The following is a 13,540-nucleotide window of genomic DNA, read 5'->3' on the forward strand; positions in this document are numbered from 1 at the left end:
GTCTTAAAGGGGCAGATATGGCGACCTGTCCCAGATCAGATCATTCTTAAAGGGGCAATGAATTTACAGGAGTAGAACTATGACTGGTGAGAACCTCCTCCACATTATTAGTTAGGACCCTTCATCCCAGCACGGTCCCGGGGATCAGATGCTCCGTGTATGAGCCCCCCACAATCTGCTGATATATACAGTCACTCACATGAATGAATGACCATGTGATACGCAGACATAGAAACTGGCCTTATTTTTCACCTCTCGTCTCCCCGTGATATATTGTATTTTTTGTGAGTTAGGGATCCCCCATATACAGTACCTGCTGTGTCTGACACTGACATGAAGACGCTGTGAATGGTAGATATGGGGTATTGACATGGGGGTACTGTGGTCAACATACAGGGGTGCTATGGCTGGCACTGATGTGGGGAAGTGTGGATGACACTAATATGGGGTGCTGTGTCTGACACGGATATTGGGGTGCTGTATGATATGGGTGTGCTGTGGCTGGCATGAATATTGGGGTGCTGTACGTGACACGGATATTGGGGTGCTGTAAATGGCACTGATATGGGGGTGCTGCAGCTGGCTCTGATATTGGGGTGCTGTAAATGGCACTGATATGGGGGTGCTGTATGATATGGGGGTGCTGTGGCTGACATGAATATTGGGGTGCTCTAAATGGCACTGATATTGGGGTGCTGCGGCTGGCACTGATATTGGGGTGCTGTAAATGGCACTGATATGGGGGTCCTGCGGCTGGCACTGATATTGGGGTGCTGTAAATGGCACTGATATTGGGGTGCTGTATGATATGGGGGTGCTGTGGCTGACATGAATATTGGGGTGCTGTAAATGGCACTGATATTGGGGTGCTGCGGCTGACACGGATATTGGGGTGCTGTATGTGACACAGATATTGGGGTGCTGTAAATGGCACTGATATTGGGGTGCTGTAAATGGCACTGATATTGGGGTGCTGTATGATATGGGGGTGCTGTGGCTGACATGAATATTGGGGTGCTGTAAATGGCACTGATATTGGGGCGCTGCGGCTGACATGAATATTGGGGTGCTGTATGTGACACGGATATTGGGGTGGTGTAAATGGCACTGATATGGGGGTCCTGCGGCTGGCACTGATATTGGGGTGCTGTAAATGGCACTGATATTGGGGTGCTGTATGATATGGGGGTGCTGTGGCTGACATGAATATTGGGGTGCTGTAAATGGCACTGATATTGGGGTGCTGCGGCTGGCACTGATATTGGGGTGCTGTAAATGGCACTGATATGGGGGTCCTGCGGCTGGCACTGATATTGGGGTGCTGTAAATGGCACTGATATTGGGGTGCTGTATGATATGGGGGTGCTGTGGCTGACATGAATATTGGGGTGCTGTAAATGGCACTGATATTGGGGTGCTGCGGCTGACACGGATATTGGGGTGCTGTATGTGACACAGATATTGGGGTGCTGTAAATGGCACTGATATTGGGGTGCTGTAAATGGCACTGATATTGGGGTGCTGTATGATATGGGGGTGCTGTGGCTGACATGAATATTGGGGTGCTGTAAATGGCACTGATATTGGGGCGCTGCGGCTGACATGAATATTGGGGTGCTGTATGTGACACGGATATTGGGGTGGTGTAAATGGCACTGATATTGGGGTGCTGCGGCTGACAGACATTGGGGTGCTGTACCTGACACGGATATTGGGGTGCTGTAAATGGCACTGATATTGGGGTGCTGCGGCTGACAGACATTGGGGTGCTGTACCTGACACGGATATTGGGGTGCTGTAAATGGCACTGATATTGGGGTGCTGCGGCTGACAGACATTGGGGTGCTGCGGCTGACACTGATATGGGGGCGCTGCGGCTGAGTGATTTTGGGGTGCTGTATGTGACACAGATATGTTGTGAATGACACTCTATACTGTAATGCCAATCTATATGATACATCACCACGACTTTATCCCTGAGGCTCAGACCCATGAATTCCTTTGGCATTGCACCTTTGTGCCTTTAAATAACGTCGTGTTAACTCTCAATAAAGTTTGTTGAAAAAAAAAAAGTCGGGGCTCTGTCACTTCCTGTCATCCAGTGTTTTGCGGAAGCGCAGACCGGAAGTGGTGGCAGGAGCCGGCATCTGTCGGTCACCGGGCAGCAGAACGGAGGCGACAGGCAAGAAAAACAAACAAACGCCTGATTAACCCTCTCACTGCCGCTGTTTGTTGTCTTTTGCCCTTAAAGGGACAGTACACTCCAAATCGTCATGTTTTTGTTCCCTGTTGTCAGCCCTCCCCAAACTGAGGAGAAAATGGTGTGTGACAAGTCAGACCCTTGCTGTAATCCCCTGCAGAGGTGTCTGTACAGCTGCTGCCCTTCTATAGACCCTTAGGAGATGTGGCGTTCTTCTTAAAGGTCCAGCGGTCTCTTTAAACCTGTGACCGGCTCTGACCTCCTCCTTGTCTTGCTGCAGTGGTTTTCCAAGGTGCTAATTGCCATGGAAACCAGACGTCAGCGACTACTCCTGTGCCGTCATCCCTCGGGGTGGTCCGGAGTTGTCGCTTGTTGCTAAGGAACACCCATTATGTGTTCCATATGTGGGTAAGGCTGCTGAGAACAAAGGATGGGGCAGATGAAAGCCAACATGCCCGATATAGGAGACATAGGACACCCTGAGAATCTCGGCCCATCCTGGGGTCTTCTGACTTCTATCTGATGTGTATATGGACTATTAAAGGGGTTTCCCACCTTTGGACATAATTTTGTTTTTTTTTTACCTGGGTCTAAAAATTATTTTTGCAAATGGGTTTTCATTAAGAATTTTGCACCGTTATTATTTTCCGGGATCTTTCTTTTCTATGTGGTCATAAATCTGCTGAGAGGAGCTTAAAAAAAGAGCAGAAAAGAGCTGTAAATGCCCCATCAGAACGAGCTCACTGAGAGATTCTCAGTTAACTCATTCTGCAGCCGGCAATAGACGCAGAGGCCATAGAAAACAAACGATATAAAATTCTTAATGAACCCCAATTGTACAAATTATTTTTGGCCCCAATTACATACATTTACTGAAAAAATAGTCCTCAAAGGTGAATGACTTCTTTAAGAATTGATTTCCAGAACTGACTTGTTCCTTTTTTTTTCTCTTGTTTTACAGATTTGATGAGAATTACCTTAAGGCTGCAGTCCCCTCGCGCTGAGTAAATGGCTTTCTTTCTTTAAACCGCACGTCATTCGCCGCCCCCCTGGGGGCGACGGCGGAGCGCTGGCGACTAATTCAAAGAATTAGGAAAACAAGAACTCGCCCATGCGGGGAGCGAAGCAAACGCTGCGTAGTCATAGGTGATTGCCCCCCCCCCCAGCCGCCGCAGTAATGATCGCTCGGCCAGATTATCTCCTCCACAGAAGAAGTGTGGGTAGAAAGGATTAAAACTGCTCCCATCTGACAGGTCACACGCTGCATTTCCCATATTGGCACTCAGTTTTTCATTTTTTAAAAAATATTTAGCAAATTTAAATATTTATTTTATTACATTTTTCTTTTTTTTTTGTTGCTAAAATATGAATTATTTTTTAACGTCTGAAAAAGAGTCATAAATTACTCACTTTTCTTTTTCTTTTAGTGCTAATTAAAATATTTTTGAGGAAGGTCATATAATATATATATTTTTTAAATTAATTTTAGTTTAATTTAATTTTGACCTTTTCTTAGATCTGTGGTAATTAAAATGATTTTTAATGTCTAAAGGAGGGAGATCATTTTTTTTTTTTTTTTTTTCTACCTTCTTATTTTTTGTTTTATTTTTACTTCTGTAAAATATTTTTTTTGTGGGGGGGCCATAAATTACCGCCCTTTTATTTTTTTCATATTTTAATTTATTTTGTCTTTGGTTGTAGTTAAAAAATATTTTAATGATTATTTTATTTTTTTTTTCTGTCTTTTATTTTTTTTATCATTAATCTTGTTTTATATTTTCAAATGTTTAAAGGAGGTTCATAAAATACTTTTTATTTTTTGTACTTTTTAATTTTATTTTTATTTAACTATTTGAGTTCTAATTAAAATTAATGTTAATGTCTAAAGGTGGGTGATAAATTATTATTTTTATCCTTTTATTTTTTGCTTTATCTGTTTAATTCTGCTAAATATATTTTGTCACAAATTTTTTTTTTGCTTTTTTTAATGTAATATTTTTTCTTTTTAGTTCTAGTTAAAACATTTTGATGTCTGAGGGCAGTTTCACACGTCAGTGTCTCCGGTACGTGAAGTGAAAGTTTTCTCACGTACCGGAGACACTGACACACGTAGACACATTCTCAGGAAAGTGTCTATGCAGATGTCAGCGTGTTTTCACGGATTGTGTGTCCGTATGCAAAACACGCTGACATGTCCGTTTTTGTGCAACAGCACGGATCACACGGACCCATACAAGTCAATGGGTCCGTGTAAACACGTACCGCACACGGATGCTGTCTGTATGCTGTCCGTGTGCGATCCGTGTGCGTTTTTAAAAGTCAAAGGGTTAACATTAAAAATAATTTTTCACGGACATACGGATAGCACACGGATGACCTCCGTATACACACGGATAGCTCCGGTACCGGTTTTTCCGGTACCGGAATTATATGGACGTGTGAAACTGCCCTAAAGGAGGGTCAGGAAATCCTTTTTATCTTTTTGTACATTTTAATTTTATTTTACTTTTTTTGTTCTAATTAATAGTACTGTTAATGTCTAAGGGAGGGTCATACATGGTTTTTTTTTTTCTTTTTTTTTTGTTTTAACTGTTTAAGTCTTCAAAATATTTTTTGAGGGTCATAAATTATTTTCTTTTTTTCATATTTTAATTTTATTATTTCAGTTTTTAGTTCTAGTTAAAACGTATTTTAATGTCTAAAGTAGGCTCATAAATTATGTTTTTATCCCTTTTTGAAAGTCGTAAATTTTTTTTTTTACTATTTTAATTTTATTTTCTTCACTTTAGTTTTAGGTAAAACATATTTTAATGCCTAAAGGAGGGTCTTGAAATACCTTTTTATTTTTATTTTTTACTTATTTAAATATTTTGTTTTTTTACGCCTAATTAAAAATATTTTTAATGTCTAACTGAGGGAGATCATTTATTTATTTTCTCTGTCTTTTCTTTTCGTTTTATGTGTAACTATACAAAATATTTTGAGGGTCATAAAACTATTTCCTTTTTTATTTTTTTCCTATTTTAATGTTTTTTTCTTTAGTTTTTGTTAAAAAAATATTTAAATGTCTATAGGAAGGTGAAAAAAAACTTTTTTTGTACATTTTTATTTTTTTATTTTGTGTTCTAAATAAAATTATTTTTAATATCTAAAGAAGTGTGAATTTTTTTTCCTTTTTTTATTTTATCTTTTTAACTCTAAAATATTTTTTTAGAGTCATAAATTCTTTTTTTTTTCTATTTTAATTTTATTTCTTCTTTAGTTCTATCATTTTTTTTAAACTATAATTATTTTTATTTTAATTTTATGTTTTCACTTTGATTTACAAAGAACAATTAAAAATGATCTAAGTTTTGTGCTTATGATATATAGTGTCACATAAAATTCTTGGATTATGATATTTTATGTACCGTATATAAAGGATAGATTTCTTATTTCTATTCATATTTTTTTTATATTTTAGGGTCGTGTTCAGAACTGTAGTAATTCCTTTAGCAGAAAATTATCTATTTAAAAAAAAAAAATTTGCCATGGATAACGAAAGCCGTCGCATTGTCACTAATGGGCGAGAAGAAGAAGGTGAGCAGGCTAGAGGCGGCAGTGTTCAGCAATGTCTCCGAGTTCTGGTAACGAAGAAAAGGAAGTTAATCCTCCACCTGGACTTGAATAACACCATTCTGGTGTCGGACGCGGCCACCGGTCAGGGTCCCAGAACTGCGCTCAATTCCTATCTAAGCACTGTTTCCTGGGGACGGATCAGTGACGCAGGTAAGTACTGTACCTTCCAATCCAAGAACAAGAGGCCCCAGATCCCACCGCTGCCAGCTAATAATACATTTTCATTTCAGGTGAGTGGCAGTGGGTCAGTGATCAACCCTCGGTGAAGCCTCCATGCGAACACGCCGTCAACTACTACAGCCACTTTGGTCGCGACGGGAGCTTTAGCGATAGTAAAATCGGACAACGCTTCAGAGAGGTCTTCATTGATCACATGAAGCTGCTGGAGTGGCGGGGGGAAGCCGACGAAAGGTTTACACAACAGGGTGAAGATGGAAAGGACTATCACTGGATCCTCCCGTCCTTCTTCCACATGCTAGAGAGCCTGCACCAACAAGGGAGGCAGTTCTGCGTCATATTACGGACGTTTGGCGTCGACCTTTCTCACGTCTTACAGTCCGTTCACGCGGCTCTACAGGGGAAACACCCACTGTTCCCTCAGCTGCAGCAAGTGCAGGTAAATTTAGTTTTTATTTTCTTTGCTTATATGATGCTTGAAATTGGGACACCATTGAGGCCCGATTTCGTTTTAAAAATAAAAATGGATCAATATCTGTCCATGGGTTATGTCTGATGTTGCAGTTCGGCTTCATTTATCACAATCCGTATGAGCTGCAAGTTCAGGCACAGTCTATGGACTGATGGGCTCCTATTTCTTGATTCTGGATGGGGGTCAGTGACCGGCTTACGTGCCTGGTTGTCGTGTTTCTGGATGCTATGGTAGAGGCAACTCTCTACAGGAGCTTTCATGTTGGCTTTAATGTTTTGAGGTACCACCCCCCAGTACACCTATCGACCCACTGCAATACCTAGTTCTATTCAATGTCCCTGTCAGCATGATAATGGGGCTGAGCTGTAGTACCACAAAGTCATGGATGGCGCTGTGTTTAGCAGCTGCTTCGTTCACTTTTTTCATTAGTTTTGGGGTGGTACGTTGCATTGAACCTCCAGCTCTATGGTAAGGATGGCCTACTACTATTGCCATTATGTTTATGCTGCCTCATTTAACTGCAGCTTAAAGGGGCACTCTGATGCCTCTCTCCTTCACAATGGAGGTGACTGATGATGGACCATTGTATATTGCCTGCACGTGTTTCGGTAGGTGTTTGTCGATGGGACTTCTCACCACCTGATGCGGAAGTGACAACTTTTTAAAATTGCAAACCTGGTTTATTCTCTGGGTCACTTACTTTTTTTTTATTTTGTCCTCCCATCACTGATTGACGGGTTCTCCTCTTTACGTGCGGAGAAGCATCATTCATTGTTGAGGCGCTAGCTTCTGAATATGGAGGACTGACTGCACAGACGGGACCCAAGCACCGGGCTGTCACTGCAGCCAATAAATGGAGATTTTATAGAAAAGCACTGCAAGGTCTGAAGTGTCCCAGTGCTGGAATCGGGGTGTCCGTCACTACTTTTTCTGACATCAGATATACCTGGATAAGCCTAGAGACATATTCACATTTGTAGCATCCTCCGGGGTGGATTCAGCAGCTTACCGAGGATGGATCTAATATAAAACGAACTGATAGTGGTATAAACCTCTACAGCGTGCCCGCACTAATCTGCCGCGTGCGTCCATCACTGTTAATTAGCTGTCACTCTCCTGCTACTTCATCTATGGCGATATGGGGACACTGAATCTGCAGCCGCTTCTCTCTCATGTTATAATCCTGTATTCCCAGCTGACTACAGACCTCGTTCCAGGAAGAATCCGCTGCAGCAAGAGGGACGTTGTACTGACCCACGGGGCTGATCGCATCTCCACCAGAACTAAGGAGAGGAATATCTACCAGTATTTCAGCAGCATGGAAGGGATCGGGGGCTTTCAGGACCACTTTGATTGGTAAGAGGCAACAAATATGAGAGGAGGGACAAATATGACTACATGTTGGGGGTCTGCACCACCTTCCAACAGTGGTCATGGAGTAGCATTCCAGCTTGTTTCCTTGGGTTCGTCTCGGTTGCTTTTCACTGAGATTGCGGCATTGCGTTGCGACTTTCCACGAGTTGTCGCAGTTGCAACCTGCAATCTAGAGAGACTGAAAAACAAGGTAGCACATGTTTCCAAATGTGTTGGAAATATTTCGATGCAATTTTTTTTATAGCTTTAAAATAAGTTGCACAAATGTTTTTGGTTGTGCGGTTTGTCTGAAAATTGCAGTTGCACAACAAGTGTAGCCCCAGAATTGATTTGACAGAAATTGGTAATAGCTATTATATTGGTGGAGATAATATATCAAAGGAGTTTAGCATACCTCAGGAGAGGGATGCCAATCTCACAAAGTTGTGGCAAGTCAGTCTGATACGTCACTGCTTTATAATCAATGGCGGTCCGATCTCTGGGAATGAAGGGACCGCAGCACCTCATCTGCACAGCAGATTTCCAAGTCACCTGACTGTGCAGGAAACTGCAGCCATTGGGCTGTGCTGGATACCTGCGCAGCATGTGACTGTGAAGAGGCATCAGCACCGTGGCCCCTTGACTCCAATTGGACCCCACCAGTCATGAGATGGTACTGCACCTTTCATCAGTACCTCAATGGGTCCACATGTTGCTTTTTTATCACAGCCATGGCTTAAATGTTAGTAAAACTCCTAATATTCTTTTTTTTTTCTTTTCAAGGTGGGCAAGAAATAATTTTGCAACCTCCGGAGGAAAGCCGTTCTGGATCGACCCGACTGACTGTACCACCCAGCACATCATCATCGATGACAACATCCGGCTGAGTGAACACGACGCCATTGTTAATTGCCGGGTATGTCTGTAGAAGGATCGCATATAATTGTCAATTTTCGGTAAAGCAAAGCCAAATGACTGCAAGAATCCTGGAAATCTCTGTGTAAATTTATGTCACTAATCTGTCGGAGAGAAGAGACTTTAGTAGAAAGTTCTGCCTTCTTGTCACATTTCACGCTCCCTCCGCTCAGGGTATTTGGAAAGATAATCCTCTGCGTGGTAACAAGATATCCCTGGGAAGGGGGTTGTCTCCTGTCAAATATTTAGCACAAATTACTAGGATTTGTCACTGATCTCTGATACTGGGCCCCGAGATTGGAAAGTTCAGCGTTTTTTTTTTGTGATAAAGTGTTTTCTCGCACAGCGGATTTGCATCTGTGACTACGACTCCGTTTCATACATCTGAATGGGGACATTTCTGCAAGTGCACGGATTTCTGAGGGGGAGGAAGAAAAACAACTTCCTGACGACAATGAAGGTCAAAATGTAAAACTGCTTTATTAGACACAGGGCAAGGAACAATACAAGATTTAAAAATTAGCTGATAGCTTGTCACAAAAACATCAAGACACCGTTGTCCACACATGCTGCTACAATGTATCCCATATAGGGAGGACATAGAAAGTGAAACCCCCGTTCCATTTAATATATAAACATAGCCTGCTCAAATACGAAGTGGTAACACATAAGAGAACACCGCAAATAACCATGTTGAAAACAGTGAACATGTCCTACATTACCTAATATGTGCTTGTGCACGCAGACAAGTGGGGAGTCCCGGTGCCCGCCCCAACGCACGTTTCGGGAACCTTCGTCGGGCGCTCACGGATTTCTGCAAGCCCCTTTTAGATGAATGAAACTTCTGCAGTAAATCTGCTGTTGTGATAAGACCTTAAGGCTATGTGCACACGCTGTGGATTCTGCTGCGGTTCCGCAGCGTTTTTGGCCCTGCGGAACTGCAGCAGTTCCACAGACATGGTACAGTACCATGTTACCCTATGGATTTTAAAAACCGCTGTGCTCACGCTGCAGTTTTTTCCGCGCTGTTTTGCTGCGGTTTATAAACCGCAGCATGTCAATTGTTTCTGCGGAGTCCGCTGTGGTTTCACACCTTTAACATAGTAGAGGTGTGAAACCGCAGGGGAAAACCGCAGGTCACTTTACCTGCGGTTCCGCGCAGAAAAACCCGCAGGTGAATCCGCAGTGTGTGCACATAGCCTTAATGTAGTTTTGCAAGGTTGTCAAAATGACGATTGCCAATAGATGGTTAAGGTCTGCCATAAGCGAGATCTGCCCAGCAGCGAGACTTCCACAGACTCGAGTAGAGTGTGAAGTAATGGGTTGGTCTGATGACATTGTATCTTTATCTCCCTCCCCTTTATTAAGCACTATTACACTATAGGGAGGGTACAGGTGTATGAAGCGGGCTCAAGAGCTTTTCTACAAGGGGCGTGTGCTGGCTGTGTTATACAGCTACCACCTGGCTCTAACAGCAGCAATCAGAATCTAGCACCAGTCTCTGACAGCGGCATCTAAGTGGCGCAATCCTGGTGGAGTGACCGTCTAGGTGCAGATTCCCCCTGGTATGATGTGATCACTGGTTGCAATGCTGCCTCTTGTCCTGCCGAAGTCTCCTCTTGCTGCCATCTTGGTGCTTCCGAAAAATTTCAGTCGCCCCCCCCTCTTTTTCCCATCCAAGAATATATTACAAGAAAAGAAAAAACATATTTTGTTTTGCTGTGTCTGTAAAAGTCAGAACTAATAAAATACAGTTCTTTTTAATCCATAAGGACAACACCATAAAGAAAAAAAAAAGAAACCCAAACTTGATGAATTCTTGATTGCCTCCCCAAAAAAATGCAACACAAATCGATCAAAACTTTCTAAGTGCCCGCCAAAAAGCGACAGCTCGCCACCCGAAAAAATAAGCTCCATCTACAGAAGAATAAAAATCGGTCTCAGAAAGCGGCGACAGAAACCTAAGTTTTTGGTTTTTTTTTTACAAAGTTCCGCATTTTTTTAAGCCACAAAACTACATTATAATAGTTTGATGTCGCCGTAATCTTAGTGACCCAGAGAATCAGGTTCCCAGGTCACGTGGGATATAGAAGAATAAAAAAGGTCTTAAGCCCCCGTCACACACAGCGAGATCGCTAGCGAGATCGCTGCTGAGTAACAAATTTTGTGACGTGACAGGTATCAGCGACCGCCCCCCCCGCCGGGTATCGCTGATCGTGCTCGAAAGCCCTGGACATTTTTTTGATCGTTGGTCTCCCGCTGGCCGCACGCATCGCTGCGCGGCACTTAGAAACCTGCGGTTTACCTTGGTTACCTGCACCAGCACGCTGGTATCTAAGGTACACAGCGGGTAACTAAGCAACGCCCTCGCTTGTTACCCGCGTCGTCGCTGGTCCTCATCGCTGTTTGGCAGCTCACCAGTGATCATGTAGCGACACACCAGTGATCCTGACAAGGTCATATCGTCGGGATCGCTGGTGCGTCGCTATGTGTGACGGGGGCCTTAGAAGGAAGAACAAAATAAAAATTGGATGTGGAGGAAAGGGGTTAATCTTTGTGCAATAAATAGTGACTGATGGGGGCTGAGGATTGATATTTAGCGTCTTCTTCTTACTCCATACTGAGATAGGTGTACTTTCTTTTTCTCTGCACCAGGTGCTTTTGGATAAGGAGAAGGGGAAGGAGTCCAGGATGGCGCTAACCTCAGAGCTGTATGACATCTGCTTGGTGCAGACGGATCTCCTCCGCGCCATTGCTCAGAAGAATTATTTCCTGGACTGTATCGGAGTCTGCGAGGATAACTATGAACAATATCTGCAAAGCTTTCAGGTGGAATAGAGTGAAGATTTGCTGATGGTTCGATGCCCGGGGACCGACAAGGCGGAGGAATCACTTGCACTCACTAAATCCCCCCCCATCCCCATGTGTCTGCACATGTGTCCGGAGCTCATATACCTGCATGGGAAGCAATCAGGGTGCCATTTAGTAACTGCAAGTGCATTCAAGTAGTCATTTTGCTGACATATTATATCTTGAGGGGGCTTAAGGGTGATGGTTAACGGAGTCCCTCCTACTGCTTAGACCGTGAGGTTTTGTCTTGTTCATTTCCTATCACAGGATAGGTAGTAACCTCTAGATCAGTGGGAACCTGACTTCTGGGACCCCCAGTGATCGCTAGAACAGGGCTCTACCCATCCACCGCCCCATTCATTCTTTAAAGGGGGCTGCGGGAGACAGCTGAGTGCAGCACTATAGGGAATGTAGAGAGCGTTGGTTTATGATTCGCATTTCCTTTCCATCTGGAGGACTGCAATAGAGATTTAGTTTGTTACAAATTAAAGGGGCTGTCAGCTAGTATTGATATTAATGACCCATCCTTAGCATAGGTCATCAATATCAGATCGGTGGGTGTCCGGTACCAGGCATCCCCATCGATATGCTGCAATGACCTCCAGAGGAGGCCGGATGTAAACCGTGGATTAGCAGAACAGCGCAGCGCCGCTCCCCGTGGAGTGGTCGTTTTCTGGTACTGCAGCTCAGCTCCTGTTCTCTGTACACAGTGAACGGAGCTGCGCTGTTCAGCTGCTGCTGCGCTGTTTATAGCCGGACCCCACCCTTCTGATGTAGGATAGGTCATCAGTAGACAGCCCTTTAATCTAGGACTTGTTCTATTTTTCAGGAGCTTTTGCTTTTACATTATTATAACTATTTTATATTGTTTTTCTCTTTGCATTGCAGCGGTATTATACATTTTTTGTTGTAGTTTTTATTTTGCAACACCGTCACATAAATGAAGCAACTTGTGGTTCTGCAGGTGTTTCCGATCTACGACTTGTGGCTCAATCGCCGCACCCACTACTGATTGACAGCTGTCTCTGCTTGTGCAGACAGACAGTCTGTCAATCACTGGTTAGTCCCGCCCACTGGACTCATTAATAAAACACCCAAGGATTTCTTTGAATAAAATTAAAGTTTTGCTGAAGCTTTTCCACAAGATTGTTTATCATCTGCTCCATCAACATCCGGCCTGCAGATCAGAGACCACTTTCCACACAACAGGTTCCCTTTAAAGGTGTCGTCTGGTCTAAAGGCATCAATATCTATAGGCCTGACATCCCCTTTAACTCTATGCAGGGGATGTGGAGCTACGTACTGGGAAACCACTAAGTAGATATTTTAATAAATTATTTGCACAGAATTTTGGCCAATAATGTTACTTAATGTTACCTGGCACAAGAAGGTAAAGATTATTTATAAGGAGAGTACGAGAGTCTCAGGCTTTGTATATAATATATGTGCGTCAATAAAGAATTACCATATTTGTGTATCGGGGGTCTCTGCTGCTTCCTGGGTGCTTCTTCCAGCAGAGCTTTGGGGGAGCTCAAAAGTCCTGGTGCTTCTCCCATCCTCGCCTCTCATCATGACACCGCAGTCTCCTCACTACAGAGCAGGGAAGGAGTCAGTAATCTGCAGAATTGTACATGCAGCCCTGGCTGAGAATGGGCATTCAGTCTGTAAGTAAGCGCTGATCTGACCATTAAGGGGACTTGCATTTTTTTAATGCTGTGACGGTCAGCTGAGTGTTGGTGACCTTTCTTCCCTCTGCTCCTCAGCACTTGGCCCCCTCTCTGTAAAGTTATGGGGTCTCCACTTTGTGGCTGAGTTGCTCGGTTCCTTCCACTTCTCAGTAATGTCCCTCACATGTGATGGGGGAAGAAATGTCGTGGACGGACTTGTTACCCCGGGAGCTCCTATTACAGGAGCATCCAATAATCTGCATTGAAGCCTCAGGGATTATAGACGCA

At 43.5% G+C, this 13,540-nt stretch overlaps 1 protein-coding gene across 1 annotated transcript; it reads left to right on the forward strand.

Moving 5' to 3' along the window:
- The first annotated feature begins 2,071 nt into the window (after positions 1–2,071).
- Positions 2,072–13,062, forward strand: LOC141084737 (uncharacterized). Its single transcript, XM_073569618.1, has 7 exons — positions 2,072–2,182; positions 3,162–3,204; positions 5,664–5,968; positions 6,049–6,434; positions 7,663–7,823; positions 8,604–8,736; positions 11,391–13,062. The coding sequence occupies exons 2-7, from the start codon at positions 3,167–3,169 to the stop codon at positions 11,571–11,573; spliced, it is 1,206 nt and encodes a 401-aa protein (XP_073425719.1). The 5' UTR covers positions 2,072–2,182; positions 3,162–3,166; the 3' UTR covers positions 11,574–13,062.
- The last annotated feature ends 478 nt before the right edge of the window (positions 13,063–13,540 follow it).

This window comes from Dendrobates tinctorius, unplaced genomic scaffold, assembly GCF_039654945.1.
Source record: "Dendrobates tinctorius isolate UK_male_01 unplaced genomic scaffold, ASM3965494v1 ptg000027l, whole genome shotgun sequence".
Taxonomy (NCBI): Eukaryota; Metazoa; Chordata; class Amphibia; order Anura; family Dendrobatidae; genus Dendrobates; species Dendrobates tinctorius.